Source organism: Anarrhichthys ocellatus, unplaced genomic scaffold (genome assembly GCF_004355925.1).
Source record: "Anarrhichthys ocellatus isolate YVR2014 unplaced genomic scaffold, GSC_Weel_1.0 scaffold5, whole genome shotgun sequence".
Taxonomy (NCBI): domain Eukaryota; kingdom Metazoa; phylum Chordata; class Actinopteri; order Perciformes; family Anarhichadidae; genus Anarrhichthys; species Anarrhichthys ocellatus.
Window position 1 is genome coordinate 12,051,082 of NW_022280035.1, and position 14,454 is coordinate 12,065,535.

The 14,454-nt window shown below is 42.1% G+C and overlaps 1 protein-coding gene across 2 annotated transcripts in view; it reads left to right on the forward strand.

Moving 5' to 3' along the window:
* The first annotated feature begins 256 nt into the window (after window positions 1-256).
* The window catches only part of cpne5a (copine Va), a 65,272-nt gene continuing 51,074 nt past the window's right edge, over window positions 257-14,454 (forward strand). For both annotated transcript variants that reach the window (XM_031844557.1, XM_031844559.1), the window contains exons 1-3: window positions 257-1,116; window positions 12,360-12,400; window positions 13,208-13,254. In XM_031844557.1, the coding sequence (XP_031700417.1) occupies window positions 1,007-1,116; window positions 12,360-12,400; window positions 13,208-13,254 (198 nt within the window). In that variant the 5' untranslated portion in view covers window positions 257-1,006. The remainder of the gene's footprint in view (window positions 1,117-12,359; window positions 12,401-13,207; window positions 13,255-14,454) is intronic.

Sequence of the window (14,454 nt, forward strand, 5' to 3'; positions counted from 1 at the left end):
AGAGAGGCAATCACAATGTGTACACACACACACACACACACACACACGACTACACAAATGTCCACAGAATCTAATGGTAAAGCAGTTTACCTGTGAAAATGATATGTTTGATGGTTTGAATTTATCCATATTTTAGTTCAATCAAGAAAACAAGAAAAATATGAAACATAAATGGGGCTCCCCCGGGAGAGCACAGCCTCTCATGCAATCTACCAGAGATGAATATACAGTCGGGGTGGAAGAAAAACAAACGTCACTTTTTACTGGTGAGATGAACGAGGCACGAGGCTGTGACTGAAGCTGCAGGAGTTCGAGGAGCTATCCAGATGCTGAAAGAGCACCATGCAGCCTTTCAATTAGTCATGAGAGCTAATGGCTCTGGAGGAACTGATGTGATTTTAACAATATAGGCGATAATAAACTATTCATCCGTTGCGTGCGACAAAGGTTCAGCTTGAACATTTGAATTTTGTAGTTAATTTGAGGCGGTAATTTAATTCTGCAGGGAACCCCCACCTATTCTTAAACCAAAACAGCAAGAAAGGAACACTGCACTCTATATTCACGCTCCTCTGTGCTAATTTATTTTCTGTAATTTGGAGGGACATAACGATCCGTCCAGCCATAGGGCGACAGCTTGAATCTGCAACGAGTTGTGTCCGCCGCAGCCCAGCGTGTAGGATAATGCAGACAGGAGGGGTGGAGTTCACACCCTTTACTTCTCAAGCGCTGCTCTGGCAGAAGAGCTCATTCTTTGCTTGGTAAACAGCGGAGTTGGCGCTGATGCGTCCTGGCATGTGATCCCACTTTCGTCAAAAATCAATCGTCTCACTGCTGCAGCCTCCCATTCAACTTTCCATGCGGTTGCCCGTCCAGTGGACAGCACTTAGGCGGTTTGTCTGGACCGTATCCGCTCCCGCTCGCTCGCCCGCTGCGCTCCGGCTCTCCACCGTCGACTCTCCGGGTCCAGAGGGACTCACGGAGCTGGCCCGGTTCTCCTGCACACATGGAGGGAGACGTTATGGACAAAGTGGAGGCCACGGCGACGGTCCGTGACTTCGATCCCATCAGTGGGAGCATCCCGGCCACCAAAGTGGAGATCACCGTGTCCTGCAGGTGAGACCACTCCGGTGCGGATGCTGCTGTGTCTGCGCCAGGGTTTGGGGGAGCTCCGCGCGCTATGGTGCGTGTTGCCGTGAGAGGACAGGACACGGTTTGTAACAAGTAAACGTGTCGTTTAACATTTTGATGCTGAAAAGAACTATAGGCTACATCAAACATTTTAGAAGATACAAAAAAACTTTACAAAGATACAATTACTTTGTGGGTAAAATCTTCTCAGAGTTCATTGCGCTTCCGAAAGGCATATACAAGACTAAAAACAAAACAAAAACACAGCACCTAATTGTCTTTACACACAGGGATGTCCATCATTTGTGAAATACACAACGTGCCGTAATTCTGACAATCTCTGTACTTTTCTTTGTCCTGTTTATCGGATGTTCGCTTTGGTGTGTCTATTAAGAAAAATCAATTTCTCTGTCAGTGTGTCTCGGGTGTGTGTTTCTTTTGCGCGTGCCGTGTCGCGTGCCACGGGAGCTATCGACCGTCATAGAGTTTGATGGCGTGCCTGAGAGGTTTCCCCCAGAGGCAACTTGTCGAGTGTGAAGCCGTGTAACTGCTTTACAGAATTCCAAAACAACACTAGTTTGTCACAGAAACGTGAAAATATCAATTAGAACTAAATATGCTCACCCTCGTTTAAGCTTTAAGTGGATCACAGCGCCCCCCAATCACAAATACCACGAAGATGTCAAGTGGCTCGGATGGATAGGGCGGGGCAGCGCTGGTTGCATAGAGTCACTGTAGTGTGCTGCTGCAACATATAGTGGCGTTATAAAGGTCGACGACTACAATCGCTACCGTTTTAATTAATGTCTCTCGTGAAAATTGTTGTAAATTTGTGTTTCCAGGGATTCCCCGCTGTGCGTCATTTTGCCCTAACCCATAGTGTTTAGCTCTTTGTAATTCCAGGCTGTATCAGTATTATATGCATATTAATGATGTGTTCCCATGTGCACTGCTGTTGAAAAGGGTCCAGAGAGACTTCTGATATGAATGCATGTTCAGCCACAGGCGAGAGATTCATCAAACACACATTCTGGTGTCATCGTTTTCTTCGCTCACTCTCTCATTTGACGTCTTCTTGAAATCTGCATTCAGTCACTCTTGTTGCAAATGCTGCTATGTCATCCATTTTGAAATTCTTGACTTGTTCAACAAACCCAACATCGCTGTTGTCGTGTAGGCAACCTTTTAACCCATTTTGGATACAAGTCACCTTTTAAAATAAATCTGTTAACCTTTATAGAGATGACGGGTTGGGAGGATGCTGCAGCTATGGGGAGAGGGGGGGCTGCTAAAAGAAAATGAACAGCATTAAACACTAAGAAGGCCTGGGGTCTTGCGTTTATGTAACCAAAATGTATTAAATTGTGTGTACAACTAAGAGAAAGTGTGTGTGGTAAGAATGTGTGTAAGGTTTGCATATAGAGCTTAGGTTGTGTGTGTGTATTTTGTCCATTGTGGGGCATGTGAATAGCAGCTGGACTCCCTGTTGGTACACGCTTATGTTCTTTTTCCCTCAGACTTTCATACTTTAAGCTGGTATCTGTGTTGATGCCCTCCGGTCAATCTGCAGCTCCCTAGTCTGTCATTAATGTCTCTCCAAACAAAGAGTTGCTCATGGACACAGTTTCATAGAGCAGAAAAAAATCATTCCTGCTTTCATTGGGCCTTGAAACATTGTCTGTTTTAGATGCAAAGACTTCATTGTGCTCTTTGTGACTTGCTACAGTAGCTCATGTCTGACCTCTGAGGATTGCTTCAAAGATCAAACACTGGACCGCTCAAAGGTTCAACACACAGCCATGCATGAAGCTATTCCTCCCACTTATCTTCAAGTGTGTATCTGGTCCATCCAATAGAAGCAAATAGAAACAATGGGTGTGACTTGGGTGAGAGGCGCAGGCTCCACAACTCTGTGTAATTGATTTAGTAAGCCTGAACGCTCTGAGATTGCAACGCACATGGCGTTGAATTGCGGCATGCAGCGCTGTCGGCATTCTCATAACCCTCCGCCAATATTACAGAAAGCCCGCTGACAAACTGGAGGGACTGAAGCAGACAACCCCTTCTCGAAATAAGTGCATATCACTGTGATAGCACATTGTTCACCGTCTATAGCTCTGATTGGTTTTGCTCACAGGTTAGCCAGTGAGCCGAGCCCAGAGCATCTGCTTCTTAGCTGCAAGCTCCAACTCAGCGATAAGATGATGGCTCTTCAAACTCAAGTGGCCTCGATTTCTACATCTGCCTAACCAAACACATGCCAGTGAATACAGTTCAGTGGTCTAGGCCAGTGGCCCCCTGTGCTTTTACAAGCTTGATCCCACCTCTTATGTGGCAGTTGTGAGTGTGTTCATTAGTTAATACTGAAGCAGCGCTGATGAATATTTCATAAGGTGTCTATGTGGTTTGCTACATCATGCTTTAATTATGAGCAAAGTAATAAATGTGACTAAATGTGCCTTTTTTTTTTATATCAGCTCACCAGACCGTCTCAGAGTTCCCATGTACAATGACTTAAGGGAAACTGGGGCTTCAACTCTTGCGGTTCCACTGTGAAGCACACTTTTGGTAATGAATGTCGGGGGGGAAGAAAGTGCACATAGACGAAAATCACAATGCCCCTTAAGGCTTGACACATGAATCTTCAGTTCATGAATAGTTTTTTTCCCCTGTTTGTCTTTGGTTCGTCACAGTACAGATCCATGGACAGGATGTCAGTAACAATTTGTAAATGCACTGTTTACTTTATGTGCCTCTGTGACCAGAATGAGGGACCAGAGCTGATAAGCCTGACAAACCCCCACACAGGTTTACAACCCTTATCTGAGTAGAGCGAGGGAAAAATAATTTCTTGCTCCTGAAAGATTCGTTTTTGGTTTCTCATTTGCTATACAGTTACCATTGAGAGGAGATTGAAGGGAAAACAAATAACAGAATGATCTGATGAAAAGCTCAGATTTCAACATTGTATCATTGTGAGTATGATAAACACCAAGCACAAGGACGTAGCTTCAATTTTTATATCCCTCCCACTTAAAAACACGTCAACAGAGGGCGTATTATCGAAATTTATTGGTCCTTTGCAGCATGTCAAATCACACCACAGGTATGCTGTTAAAAGTGCAATCAGCTGACAAAGCCACCCTCCCTTCCACTGCGCTCAGCCTCCCACCTGACAGCTCGAACAGTGAACTTTATCAGCCTCCATTGCCCATTTCGTCAGGACGAAGACAATGCACCATGTCCATCTCCTCCTGTTGTCTGCTGTTGCTTCGGCGCTCGCTCTAACCATTCATTTGCTGTGATAGATTGGTTAGAGTAGCACTGCATCCAATCAATGCGCCTCAGTGCTTGGGGGGATCTAACTCAACAGGGCTGCTCCCGAGGGATTCATTACCTTGTGAAACACACAAGAGGTCACATGACTGCGAGCATCCTGTGACAAAGGCTTGAAGGAGAGGATACCTGGCGCAAAGGGCCACCGATGCGGCTCTCAGGGGTCAATCTTAAACCATGTGGCATGCTCCCCGATCTGAACTCTTCCTGAGGCAACCATTGCAACCGAGGGGGGAAGACTAATAAAATCATCAGGACAATTAGTATGTGTGCCGTCGCTGCTCAATCTGTCAGAAACAATTGCCTAAGCAGAGCAATTGGGATTCAAGCTGTGTGAAAACCTCTTTGTTTATTCCAATGCTTTGTTATGGCCTCTAACTCTGTTGTTTTTGTGTTAAATGCTTGTAGTGGCTGTTGATCTAATTCAGTCTTGGTTACCCATTCAATCAAATCCTGTGACCTGTTTTTTCTGTGGTTGAAACATCCTCTTACTCTTCACTGGCAGAAAGCGAGTTTGAATTGAACTAGTTCGCATTGTGCAAGAGCATAAAATATTAATAAAAGATCTCAGAGTAAGAGAGAAATTTCAATTTGCAGTGTTTTCACTGTGGCTGCTCTTTTCATATCGTGTTCTGGGTTAAGACTGACCCGGGGCGAGCTCGCAGCTTTTATCTTGCAGGATGGCTTGTGTGTGTGTGTGCGGTGTGTTTAGTAATGTGTCGCATCTGTTTTGGGGATCAAGGCTGAGAGACACGAGGGTGCCAAGAGGAGGTAGATTTTTTTTTTTTTTTCATTCCAATTTGGGGATGTTAAGATTGCAGCAGGCGAGTCTCACAGGTCGATGAAGCGGATGATTATGCATGAACTCCTGACACAGTGAAAATGAGTTTGGAGCCCAGACACTTGGCTTGTGGTGGTGTCAGTGTTATTAATATATTATCAATGATGACAGCAGAGGGGGATCCCATGGATACACCGTTGTGGTGCCATGCCAGTCAGTGGTGTATAACACTCTGCATGTTGGCTGTGTCATCTGAAAGTGTTGATTGGAATGACAGGAAAAGTCAAGAGGGTGGTGCAGCAGTAAGAAATCAAAGCAGTCCCTCTTGGCTCAGAAGTATCAAGCTGATTTTATCACTATTTTCAGAAAACCTTAAGGGTCAGCGGAGTATGTCTGTGGATTTCTGTATCAAGGGATATTTGACCTGTAACATCACAGCTTGTCTGGGAAATGTGCGAGCTGGTGGCAGATCTGTACAAAATGCGACAGGTTGCTCTGTGAAGATTTCAGCACATTTTGTTGCATGTGTTGAAGGTCTCTCCCTCATTGACAGTCTTAGCCGCAGGCCTAAACAAGCAACTCATTGTCAGGTTATTGTCATGTCTAAACTTATCTGAGAGAATAGTTTTTCTGCTCGATAGGGGATGATGTTATACTTTAGCTAAAGGGGACATTTGCAGCTGTGTTGGAGAGAATATGTGTGTGTGTGTGTGTGCTTTTGCCACAAAGCTGATGTGTATGTGGCTGAAAATGTACAAATACAATTAATTTTCACTGCAGGGAAATGGATTATCAGTCAAAATGTGTGAATTGTGCAAGATAAACTGAACCACAAGCTACAAAACTATTAAATGATTATAGCCTTCTGTTAGAAGCTGGCAGTTAGCCTAATTTCATTAAGTGTGTTCGGGCTCTGTGAAGAGGAGGAGACCTGCTCCGTATGTAGATATAAATGTCTCATTCTAAAGTAACGAGAATACAAATCCTTTTTATTTTCAGGTGACACTACACTAAAGAAAGCATACTTATTAATATTATATTAACTTATGCCAATAGATCCCCCTTTTTCATTGATTGACAGGATTTCAATTAACACAGCAGGCTTTGTGAAAACCAATACAGGCAGAAACAAGTATTTCTGTTTAACATTGATATTTATAAGAGAATAAGCAAAGTTAATCAAAGTAAAAAAGAAAACATTTTTATTATTGTTTGAGTTTAACACTTAAAAAACTGATCAGAGTTAATTGACAGTGACGGTAACAACTGTCATCAGATTGATGACATGATTGGAATGTTATCTCTTAGCTGTCTGGCTCATTTCAAGGCTTACAATCTTTATAAGCCTTATAGGAGAGGTCAGATTTGTTGTAGCCTGGTTCCACAACTCTGATTGCCACCCACTTCATTTCATGTTTATTTGGTGATTCAATAGATTCAATATGAGAAATTGCACAACAAATTTCCAATGCAATGTATCACAGCATTTATAGCTGCTGTAAATGTCCAATGCCCGCCCCTAGAAGGGCCTTTAAAATAACGGAGAACAAACACATTCACACACATACTCACATATACACTGCATACTGTATATACCTAACCCTCCTCATACACACCCACACCGCCCCCTCTCCCACCCCTACACACAGGTTGAAAGATACCTTCCTTTCTTAATTCAACTGTGAAGATGGAATTATTTTAGTTTCTTTAGGCTGCTTCTAAGACAACACATAAACTCTGCTGTAATAGTTGTAAGTGTAGTAAAGTGTCTCAAATGTTGGACCAATGCAAAAAAAAAAACATACTCATTCATAGCAACCGATACCACAACTTCTGTGACTAAAGTCAAAGGAAATAGCAATTCAATCAGATTATCAGTTGTGAAACTATAGTATATGTATCTCCAGCCCAGTGTTCACATGTCAGTTGTGTGTGTGTGTGTGTTTGAGTGAATAGGTGTGTGGGTTTTTCACCACTTTACCTGCTGCGTGCTGCTTTCACTTATCGAAGCTCAGCATGAGTCCAGTTAGACAACTGCATTCCTCTGTTTCCACCCTTGATGCTATTGCAGCTATTAGTGACATCAATTAGTGTTGTACTCTGAGAAAGTTTCTTTGAAAGCTTTATTATCAGGAACACATTGAACCGGCTCTCACCTCTCCACACTTGACTGAATCCAAGCAGAGCTTCCTTTCTCTATCTCAAGTTAATGATCACTTAGTCATTTTAAAGCCGAAATATGTATGGGCTTAGAAATACTTTATTGTGCGTTATTGGGTTCCTAATGTAGATTTTAATGTGATTTAAGTGGACAGTTTGTGAAGTACATTGTTAGTGTTGGCCTGCAAAGATTTTTGCAGCTTGGTTTTTTTTAACAGTAGACTAATAAGTGCAAAGTGCTCTGCCAGGGTTATAACAGCCCATAGTGTCTATCTCCCTCAGCTCCTCACAAAAAAAAAGAAAAGAAGACCTTTCCCTGCAGAAAGCCGTGAGCTGTCACACTGCAATTAGCAGTGATATTATTCCCTGGTCAGACATTGCTGGTCACACACCAAAAGCCACTCTGAAACAGGGAGTTGCGGCATATGTGGATTCTCATAACAGCAGCTTTATGACGGAGATTTTGTCACCGCCTGCGAGACGGCTGCCCGCGAGACGGCCGCACAGGGAGTGCTCTGCTGCAGGTATTGTTGACCTGGAGAGTTCCCAGTTTGAACAGAAACTGAATAATTAAACAGATGGAGGAGGAGAAGACACCTGGTGCCATCACAGTGAAGGTCAGCAGATGGGTCTGTCACTAATAAAGGGACCAGATTGCACATTGAATGGAATTGAGGGGAGTTTTTGAGATGTAGACAAAAGCAACATTACTGTGTATCATCATCTGTCACTATTCAGGGGATTTAGTTATGCAATGAGGCCAGATATCATTTCCGATAATGAAATGCAGACGTGCGCTAGATTTGATCAGTTGTTGTTTTAGTTTGTTTGTTTTAGTTTCAGCGGTAGTGCTCCTTGACGCATGTATCTGATGGTCTGTGCTGCATTATATATTGTAGGTATTTATTTTTAAGAATTTCAAAAACACCCTAAGGAAAGTAGTGTTTCAGTCTAAATAATGGGATTCCTCCAGCTGACCTCTGCTGCAGCATGTGTTTCACGTCTTTGGCTCCCTGACCGTTTCACCCCACTGAGAGGCTGCTTCAGGCCATATTAGACAAAAGTAAGACCTACTGCCCTCGTGGTGTATGAGTGGAAATAAAATGTCTGTCCTCAATCAAAAAAAGAGAGGGCCATAGGGCAGTAGTGAAAGTGAAGTGACAGAGTAGACTTGAAAATGCAAACCGTCCCTCACTTTCTCCTCCCAGCAATCTCCCATTGTCTCTAATGTAATAAGGAGACTTTCCTTCCTCTAAAGCTAGTCGAAGACTTGACTTTCAAGCTTGCATTTGTTGTGTCCTTTTAAGAAACAATGAGGCAGCAGTGCATACTGGAGTTGGCAAGCCAGACTCAAGACAATTTAAAAACACTGAATTAGATGCCATTTTGCCAAGGTGCCAATTAAGATTTCGACCACTCTAAGAAAGTGGAGGAAATTTAAGGGACTTCTGACAATAAGGCACTGCGGGTGCATGAATTAATTCTCACATTTCTCCGTTTAATAATCGGCTACATGGACCAAGGAGCTGCTAAAATATCTCCAGGGAAGTGACCGCGTGTTCTCCTATTACATTCTTCTAAATTTGAGTTCAGCAGCCAGCCACGTTTTAGAGGTCAGATCTCTTTACTCTCGGCCTCTAGTGGAAATGTTTCTCAATATTTAACATTTATTAACATTTACACAGAGTTGCAGATTTGGAGTTCATCCATTGGTTGTGTGATACTAATTCATCATTTGAAGATTTTCCTGGTACTGCTTTATTAATTAAAGTGTGCATAACCGATAACTGCAAGCTTAATAATTCACTGACGAATAATGAAATTACTTTGTTCGGGATGATGAGGCAGACAAAGAAAGCTATTTAAATTATATATTTCTTTTTTTCAAGTGAAATTCAATCTCATTTCTTGTTGTTTAGTTTGTGCCATATCTAATAATGCACTCCAGACTCTAGCTTCACATTTGATAAAATATTAAACGCTCCAGTGACTCGAGGAGATTATTGCACTTTTATTGCACAGTTTTAATGAAGGTGGTGAGATCAAGAGGAATAGGAGTGATGTTTGCCATTTTCATTCACATCTTTCTAATGAGATCACATAGTGATCACAAAAGTGCTCCAGTATGAAAGAAGGCTGATGGATGAAATGTGGCGTGGATGAAAAGTAGCTGGATCTAATTACTTTTGTCCTACTTTCAATGAACTTCATCTTCAACAAACTTGTTCTACATCAGCTTTCGGGATAATGATCTTCTCTTATCCCGCTGAGATTCGTAGCGAGAAGGAGTTCACTTTTGAAATATGGCAGTGAAAGCAGATTATCTGAGATGGTAATACCCATTCTGCGGCACCATTGTATGTTCTCTGGCCATGTGAACAGTAAGATGGGGGATGAATTTGCATTTGTGCGTAAACCGGTTTACTAATCATTTCTTCTTGGAATAGAAATGTCCTGCAAGACCAAAGTGAGGTTCAGCAGCGCAAATGAAGGCTTGTTTTCTACATTATGTAAATGTGAAAATAGGACGTCATGTTTTTCATGCAGCACGTTCTCTTCTGCGCTGAGAGATGTGATGAGTTGATGGACAAGCTAATTGTCGGAGGCTAATGGATGCCAGACGGTTACAGGTGGATTCAAAGAGGCAGTTAGTCACGGATGGCTTTGTTATCTCCAATGATAATTACACTGACAATGTTCCAACTGTAGTCAGGTCAGCCCAAGGCTAATACCTAACCAAGCTGCATCTGTTATCCCGCCTCGTATCCCTGTGACAGAAGAGTTTGTGTCCAGGAATGCAGAATTATGTGCACATGAATGAAGCCCTCTTGCTTGTATTCAGCCCTGAAATCCTGCTGTCCACTACAGGGATGATCATTGTTCTGAGCTACATGCAAGTTATTTATTGACACTGCTCACAATCAGGAAGCAGAAACAAGACATGTTTATAGGCTTTTTCATTATACTGATATACTAATGAGATCATTGAAACTGGGAAATGTCTCTCATTTAAAATGCTGCGTTAAGTGATTGATGCTCAAGCCCATTTGCAGTAGCCGTGTGTTTTAAAGGTAGTATCTGCTTTGTTCGATCTTGTACATTGACAGAAGGAAATACTAAAGGGGAACGACAGGAGTTGTCTGGAAAACTTCCCGGTTTCCCAAAGAAACACACACAAAATCCAGTCTGGAACAGGCTAAAAATAAAGATTGAATGAATAATATTAATGCTGATTGCATATTATCTTAAATGAGTCTGTGAGCCAATCAGAGTGTCTGGCTGCTTGAAAAGGTGTTGGATGATGATCAGCGTCAGGGAACAGTTTAGCTCCTCCACAGTGAGCAGGGCTGTGTTTTATTTGAAGGTTTAGAGGATTTAGAGTGTGGGAAAGGCTGCTGTAGGTATCCTGTCATTCATAGCAGCCAGTTTGTTTTGATTGTGGTTCAAACTGAGGGAGACTGAATGGGAACTGGTCTGAATGTGTGTGACTGCCGGCTCAGACTGATAATTATAACGTGTGAACACATGGGACACTCTTTTGCAGGACGATCCCATGAAAGCTACGTGAGTATTGAATGTAGCCTTGCTCATGGTGAAATACATCCTCGTATGTACTCTGTGCTGTGGCCCGTTGCCTTCTGCCCTCAGGACACAGTCACCAGGGCAAAGACAGCTGGACTCCTCATCTTCACTCTGCAGTGTGAGCATTGATAGAGATGATTACGCCACACTTTCCTCTGTGTTGTCATGGAGATATTAAGAGTTAGTGCTTCGAATAACAATTGTTTTTGTTAGCAATTAATCTACAAACTATGTTCTTGATTCATTTTTTTGTCAGCAAAAAAAGCCAATCGTGACTTCTTCATATTATTAGTTCTGTCTGACCAACAGTCAAAAACACAGATATATCGGTTTACTATCCTACATGACAAAGATTTGTTTTTTGTCAATCAGTTAATCAAATATTCGTTACAGCTCTAATTCCTTCTCTGGTCAAGTAGGGTGCACATAATGAATGTGCTGATTTGACTCTTGGAGACTTTTGTAATTTTTCTCGGACATGATGGCTCAAATTATAATACAAAGATTCATTTCGGATTTCTTTCTTCATTGTATTTCTGTTGTTCCTGTGACTGCTACAACAAAATGGCTGCTTAGCCTGGTGTTGCACCTGGGGTCTTGTTGAAATGATGTCAAACTTTTGCTGTATGACATACAAGAGGCGGTCCATATGGCATACAGTATACAAACTAAATTAGAACAACCGTTACAAAAATCACCATTCAAATAACGAGTACAACCATGCGTTGTATTAGGTTGCAGCAGCAAGTGTGAGGTTTTGTTGCTTCTGTTCTGTTCATCGATGCCATAAATCTTTCACAACCTTCACAAATGAAGGTTGTTTTCTCAGTATTAGTCATGGGGTTTACGAAATTTGGTTGAAAAAAAGGTCATTTGCGAAAGAACAAGGCCATATTTTTGACTACTTTCAAGAATGCTTCACTTTGAGATCGGCAGTTGTTAACATGTTTTGCTATTCTGTCTTGAACTACTTACGCTTACTCGAATAAAAAAAATAAATCTGGCACATGCATGCCAACCTGATTGACCATCGTTTTCTGGACATTTTCTCCTATTAGAATAAATGTAAAGTATTGTTTAGCCTTGGCAAAGGAATGCACACCCTCAGCATGCTTTGTGGTGGTGTCTGTGTCCTTTCACTGAGCTTTAATGTGCTTATTGCACTGCTCAAGTTTAAAATGAAAATCCCAGGACAGTTTGGTTTGTGTGAAGTAAAGTGTGGTTGTGAATTATCATGCAATTATTTTGTAGTGTTTTGCAAATGGGATTTCCCCCAACCTTTACACCGCGGTCTTAAAATTCAGTGAAATTAATTAGACCCACATGCCGGAACCCAATTTTAATGTGTGACTGTTTCCTTCTCATACAGGAATCTCTTGGATCGAGACACTTTCTCCAAATCCGACCCATGTAAGTTCTCAACGTTTTCTCAATGCTAATTGCAGTTTAGCTTTTCCTTGTTCAGAATACGGTTCATTGACACCTCCTCTCCTTTTGCGAAGCTATACTTTTTACTTTTGCTGAGCTTAACTTTGATTCAGTTTACTCTGCTATTGCAAAGTGTTCCTTCAATATCTGCATATCATTTGCACAGTAATGTGACAACCTTTCCTCACTGAAAGTACCTTAATGCATGCAGGGTATAAAAGTCAGCCTTTGAATACAAATGGGTATCTTTTGGTGAAAGACACGGGGAACCGCCATAAAGGCAGGTTCTTTCATACTCCCTGAGGGAAAGAGAATGGATGAGACATTTATCAATAGGGAGGAGGTTCAAGCCCAGTGTAAATAAGCTACCGGGAAAATATCACACTGGCCCTGTTTGGTATTCGCCTGCAGATGAACCCTGGGATATATGACAGGTCACATCGCGTTCGCCTGCCTCAGCTTCATTTGAAGTCGCAAAATCAAACAGGAGTCAGGAGAATCCTACCGTTAAGAAATTGCATTTTGATTGTACAGCTTAAATTGGGCTCCAGGAGCCTTAAATCTTGCTTTATAGCTTTGTTCTTTGCATGTGGAAATTAAACCCAGAATGTCACGCAACACGGCGTCATCAAGCTTGGCACTTAATTATGCTGTCAGGGCATGGCAGGATAATTAATGATTAATGTGAGCAAAGAAGGAACAAACCAAACGGCATTTAAAGAAGCAGGATGCTTGATTGAGAATGTGTAGTGACGATGTATTCTTCTGCTCTCTCTCCTCTCTTCTCAGTGTTGGTGTTGTACACGCAGGGCGTCGAGACCAAACAGTGGAGAGAGGTAAGAGATCACAGCCGTCCCTTTGTCAAGACAACTCAACCAGCCTGTCTCTTCTCCGTGACAGCCCGCTCTCTGTTTACACCACTCCCCCTCCTCCTCCCATCCTCCCCTACTTCTCCCTCAAGGTAAATGCTGTGAGTGCCAATCATTTGCAATTGATTGACCCCCGAATATCCGTGCGCTGGTCAGAAATGTGTTAGCTGTGACTGATTTTCTGATTAAGGTGGCAGCTATTTGTATCAATAAAGATTTGCCTCCGCATCAGAGTCTGCCCTGGCTGTTGGCCTCTGGGTTTTAATTAGACCAGGGAGACCGATTAGGTTGAGGAGGGCAGAGATTGCGGAAAGACATCCGGTTATTATTTGTATCCTGTAATCTCAACGGATGACATACAGAGAAACTTTCTGTAAATTACATCTCAAAGGGAAATAGTTGTTAATTCCAGATTCTTTTTGATCTACGGCATCCAGCCATTCTTTGGGAACACGAATCAGTTTTTTTCAAAAGCTGAAAGCCAACCAAGTCAGAAATGTATTCAGCTCAATCGACACTGTATATATATACGCTGTCTAAAAGGAAGACAGATGGTTTGAGAGCTCAAAATATTTTGCTTCTGCTTTCACAATTTGGCTCAATAGGAGTGCTATGTTTATTGACTCCACAGAGACCTTGGTGTCATGCTGGTGCACAGGGGTGTGACACACAGATTTAAGAGTGGAAAAACCTCGGCTCCAAGATACAAAGGTTTCAGTTATTATCTGTGTTTTGGTGTTGGTGGGCTCTTGAAAAGGGAGGAAGGTTTAAATCAGCTTTCAGTGGTACAGAGCAGGTTCATTTCATAAATCTCAACATGAGAGACATTGGATCTCATTTAACCTGCTATACTACTGGGAACCGTCCCTGACATTATGTATTGCCTAACCTTAAATGTAGTGGAGTTATATATTATTTTACTTGTGCCCATGCATCACGAGCTTCATCTCATTTGAGTAGTTCAAAAGAAAATGCAGATAGTTAGTTGTTATGGTGAGTGGGCCCGTAAAGTGTCTCACTAGTTAAAGAGCTCCGTTTTGGTGACTTGCCAACAAAAATAAGAATCAAGTACATCCAGCACCCCTAAAGCTCATTAAGTAACATGTTGTATTTCGTTTCTTTCATCTGCACAAAAAAAGTCTAAAAACAACAAGACTTTGCGGAATC